The following is a 4,456-nucleotide window of genomic DNA, read 5'->3' as shown; positions in this document are numbered from 1 at the left end:
GGGCGAAGCGAAGGCGAGACAAGACTGGGCTCACCGCACGCTAGGGACGGCGGACCAAACAGACAGCTAGCTAGGTAGGTGGGGCGGCAGGCGAGGGCTGCCGGCAAGCAATGAATTTTTGTGAGGGGGAGAGGGGTGAGGGAGGTGGCGGCGGCGGAGGAGGGGGCGGGGAAGGAGGTGGGGAGGGCGGCTGGGGGAGGGCGGGGGCGGGGGCGGGGGCGGGGAGGGGGAGGGGGTGGTGGGGGGAGAGTGGGGGGCGGCGAGGACGCCCGGGCGGAGATGGAGAGGCGGGGAGGGCGGCGGAGCATGCCCCCGTGAGAGAGGCCAGACGGTGTGTGAGAGAGCGGAGAGTCGCACACCTTTGTGTCCGTCTCGTCGGCCTCGCCCTTGGAGTGGGCCGTGGCGGTCGTGCAGACCGTCTCGTTGCTCGTGGAGCCCGAGGTCTTGATCGGATCCTCAGAGACGCAGAGCTCGGCGAGCGGCTGCTGCGGCGGCTCCGCGCACCACACAGGGGCGCCGCCGCCGCCGCACGTGAGACCGACGGAGTTGGCGGTGGAGTCGGCGAGCGAGACGTCGCCATTCTTGACCGCGCCGGCAGCCTCGCCAAAGGAGGCGAGCTCGGCGTTGGCCGCGGCGCCGATGGGCTGGACGGTGGTCGGGGCGGCGGCGCGCGAGGCGGCGCCGCTGAACTTGGAGATGTTGAACGGGAAGGAGAAGGTTGGATGGAAGGTGGCGACGTCCGGCCAGGCACCTAACGGCGCCCACCCACCCCCGAGGACGTCTTGGTGGAGCAGGAGCTCCGCGGCCTTGTTGGGTTTGCGCGAGGCAGACGCCGCGAGGGCGAGCGTCGGCGCGTCGGTCTCGAGCTTGATGTGGAAGTCGGTGCGGTTGCGCGTGTCGATGAGTGCCCCCCCGCGCCGCGGACGGGGGCGAGAGGCGGCGGTTGAGGGCGTCGCGAGAAGAGCGAGGGCGAGCATGGCGGCGTGCAGCAGATGTAGGCGGAAGACAGATGCACGAAATTGAGATCGCAGAAAAAAAACGCGTGCCCTGTTGTTCAGGGCGGCTCGCACAGTAGTGTGTGGAGGTGTGGTGTGGACGCGAGAATACTTAGCTCCGCCGTTCATGGAGGTAACCGATGCGAGTGCGCGGCGCATCCCCGGCGGCCGGTTGCTTCCCCCAGGATATTAGTCTTCTCTCTGCATGCGGGAACACCCTCGGGCGGCCGGGTGGGGCTGCGGCTGGAGCTAGCATGGCTCGATAGAGCCGAGACCCCGTGTTGAGGCGGCGCTCCTTCGGGCGGCTTTTTAGAGTCGGGAGATATTCGGCAGATCTGTCATGATCTCCCGATCTCATCCCAGTGATGGACGTCCGTACGTCCCTTCGTAGTAGTTGTGTTTCGGACGGCCCTTCGTTGTGTTATCCCCGTCCGCCTGCGAGACTGACTCAGTCGCTGGCGGCCGCAGTCTGAGGGCCCAACTTGAGAATCGTGCTTTTTGGGGTTAGGGATGAAGGCGAAGGACCGATTACGGTGAAGGACCGCAGGTTAGGGACCGATCGCCGCCGCTCATGTGTCACTGTGTACGTCATGTCAGTCTTGATAACAAGTACGGTCGATCCGTCAAAGCGATACACTCGTCACGATCACGTTGGACGGCTGGCACAGAGCTCTGTGCCGGCACACACAGCTCACAGGAAGAGCCGTACGGCAAGAAGAGCTCGATGGGGAGCGAGAACCGTCAGAGGAGGTTCAGGGGTAACCTGAGTCCTCCGTGACGCGCTCAATCGCTCCCAAGCGGGTGGCTCTCGAAAATCGTCGATATCTTCCGAAAAGACTGCTCTTGCCGCAGAGCACGAGGTAGAAAGGTGAAGAACAGCCAGGCTCGCGGACTGGAGTCTGGACACCAACGCGGTATGGGTGGACGCTAGACAGACGATGACGACACGCATGAGCGACACACAGACACAAAACAGGCTCACAAGACACACAGCCAGCTGGCTGCCACACACCCTGAGGCCTGAGTAGGCGTACACATGACTCAGGGCCACATCCTCCCTGTCTTGGTACGAGATTTGCCTCTCGCACCCCGTCTGTTTTCCCGTTTCCTTTTTTCTCTACACAACACCCTCTCTTTCTAAAACTGCGTGGAAATCGTCAGATTTTTGGCTCTGAGCCGAGTCTGAGGCTGGTTTGGGCCCAAAATCAGCCAAACTTTAGGCCAAATCGTCAAAATGCCGGGAATTTTGCGGAGAAGCCGTGTAGACCTGGAAGTTACCCTGCGACCGCCTGGGTATTTTGTCGATTCCTCAATTTTGCCTCAGATTTTGCCCCAGACCAGCTCTCAGACTCAGGGAAACTCGCGAGTTTCCAGAATGGAGCACCAAACACCCTCTGTTTTCCCTTGAAATTTCCGGAAACGCAAAGTGCTGGGGACCCTCTGTTTTCCTTTTTGTTTGCCGGAAAACCTTGTACATCCCAATCCCTGTCGCCCCCCCCAGCACTCCAAGGTGCCAAAGGAACAAACAAGAGCACAACAACACAACAGACGACAGGAAGTAACATTTAGGCTGTACCAGGTTTTCCTCTCGCACCCCGTCTGTTTTCCTTTCCTTTTTTCTCTACAGCACCCTCTCTTTTCCTCTCTATTTTCCCGGGAAAACTCCGTGGGAATCGTCAAATTTTGGGCTCTGAGAGATTTACAATCACGACTCTCACAGTGATTTGCATTTGGGCTCGGCAGCTTGTTAGCCTCTTGGGCTCTGAGCCGAGTCTGAGGCTGGTTGGGCCCAAAATCAGCCAAATTTTAGGCCAAATCGGCAAAATGCCGGGAATTTTGCGGAGAAGCCGTGTAGACCTGGAAGTTACCCTGCGACCGCCTGGGTATTTTGTCGATTCCTCAATTTTGCCTCAGATTTTGCCCCAGACCAGCTCTCAGACTCAGGGAAACTCGCGAGTGTCCAGAATGGAGCACCAAACACCCTCTGTTTTCCCTTGAAATTTCCGGAAACGCAAAGTGCTGGGGACCCTCTGTTTTCCTTTTTGTTTGCCGGATAACCTGGCTGGTACAGGCCAAAGTAACATGTGAGACTAGCTAGAGCAGGCTTGCTCCGCCTCTAGCAATCTCGCCGCCCGGCGAGGCACGGACGAGACAAGGGAGGATGGGAGAAAAAATCTCAAAAAATAAAGAAAACAGACAACTTCGCGTGTTTTTTTTAGAGGAGTTGCAATGGTCGACGTCGAGGAGAGCCTCGAGGAGAGCCTCGAGCGCGCGGGCCCGAGCACCCATCGGCTCCACATCGACGGCCTCCCATCAGACGTCAGCGACGCCGAGCTCGCACGGCGCTTCACGCCATTCGGCGAGGTGCGCGAAGCCAGCGTGATCCGGGGCGCCGACGGCGCTTGCCGCGGCTTCGGGTATGTCTCGCTGCACGCAGCTCCGCCAGAGGTGGCGCGGTGCATCAAGGCGTACACTGGCACGCGATGGCGCGGCAAGCGGCTCGCCGTCGCTCCCGCCAGCGAGGACTACATGACGCGTCTCAAGCGGGAGTGGGAGGAGGCAGCGGAGCAGAGGCGAGCGGAAGAGGCTGCTGCTGGCGCTGCCGCCGCCGCGGCCGCCGCAGAACGACCAGCAGCGCACGACCCGGCCGCGACGCTGCGGCTGCGGCCGAGCCGGCATCTCGACCTCGTCGAGGCGACGCCGGGCAAGAGCAACCGGCATAGGCGCAGCTTCCCGCCTCTGCAGGCCGAGGCGGAGGGGCGGCGGGCCGAGAAGCTGGCGGCGGGGAAGGGTGCGCCGGCGGGCGAGGCGAGGGGGGCGGAGCGGGTCGGCGCGGCGGCCGAGGCGCGGCGGCCGCTGGCCGAGAGCGGGACGGCCGGCGGCATGAGCCAGCTCTGGGCTGCCTTCGGAGCCTTTGGCGGCGGAGAGAGCAGCGATGCTGACAGCGGCGGCGACAGCGGCGGCGGCGACGCGGGCGGCGACGCGGGCGGCGGCGAGGGCGGCGGCAGCGACGCGGCCGGCGGAGAGAGCGAGGGCGGCGAGGGCGAGGGCGGCAGCGAGAGCGAGGGCGAGGGCGGCAGCGAGGGCGGCGACGCGGGCGAGGCATCGCCTTGTGCTGCTGTTGGCAAGCTACCGACTGCTGCCCCGCGGCAGTGTGCCGTGTCCCCACCTGTAGGGCCCCGCCGACGAGCCCCCCCCCCGTCCGCCCCTCCCCGGCGGCGGTGGCGGCGACGAGGACGGCCAGGCGAAGCCCGTGCGGCCGGCGGCGGCGCCACGCGCCGAGAAGAGGAGGCTTGGCGGCGGTGTCCAGGTGGCTGTCCAGGCGGCGGCCGCAGACTCGCGAGGAGGCTTCGCTGGCGACAAGTGTGGTCACGCACTACGCTCTGCCGACTCGCGTAGGCCGCCTTGCTCGACGAGGCCGAGGAGGCGGCGGCCTTTGTGCGAAGCACCTCGCTCGCCTC

General features: G+C 63.9%; 2 protein-coding genes across 2 annotated transcripts in view; one reads left to right on the top strand and one right to left on the bottom strand.

The window, feature by feature from the left end:
• The window catches only part of EMIHUDRAFT_236694 (hypothetical protein), a gene marked incomplete at both ends in the record, with an annotated part of 2,918 nt that extends 1,941 nt beyond the window's left edge, over positions 1 to 977 (bottom strand). The window contains 2 exons of the mRNA XM_005779018.1: positions 360 to 599; positions 780 to 977. Of these exons, the coding sequence (XP_005779075.1) occupies positions 360 to 599; positions 780 to 977 (438 nt within the window). The remainder of the gene's footprint in view (positions 1 to 359; positions 600 to 779) is intronic.
• A 2,247-nt stretch (positions 978 to 3,224) lies between these two features.
• On the top strand, positions 3,225 to 3,718 carry EMIHUDRAFT_236691 (hypothetical protein; the record flags this gene model as incomplete). Its single annotated transcript, XM_005779017.1, has 2 exons — positions 3,225 to 3,531; positions 3,690 to 3,718. The coding sequence occupies 2 exons, from the start codon at positions 3,225 to 3,227 to the stop codon at positions 3,716 to 3,718; spliced, it is 336 nt and encodes a 111-aa protein (XP_005779074.1).
• Positions 3,719 to 4,456: the final 738 nt, after the last annotated feature.

This window comes from Emiliania huxleyi, assembly GCF_000372725.1.
Source record: "Emiliania huxleyi CCMP1516 unplaced genomic scaffold EMIHUscaffold_238, whole genome shotgun sequence".
Lineage (NCBI taxonomy): Eukaryota > Haptophyta > Isochrysidales > Noelaerhabdaceae > Emiliania > Emiliania huxleyi.
Note: the sequence above shows the minus strand (reverse complement) of the source record. Positions and strands in the feature narration are given on the sequence as shown.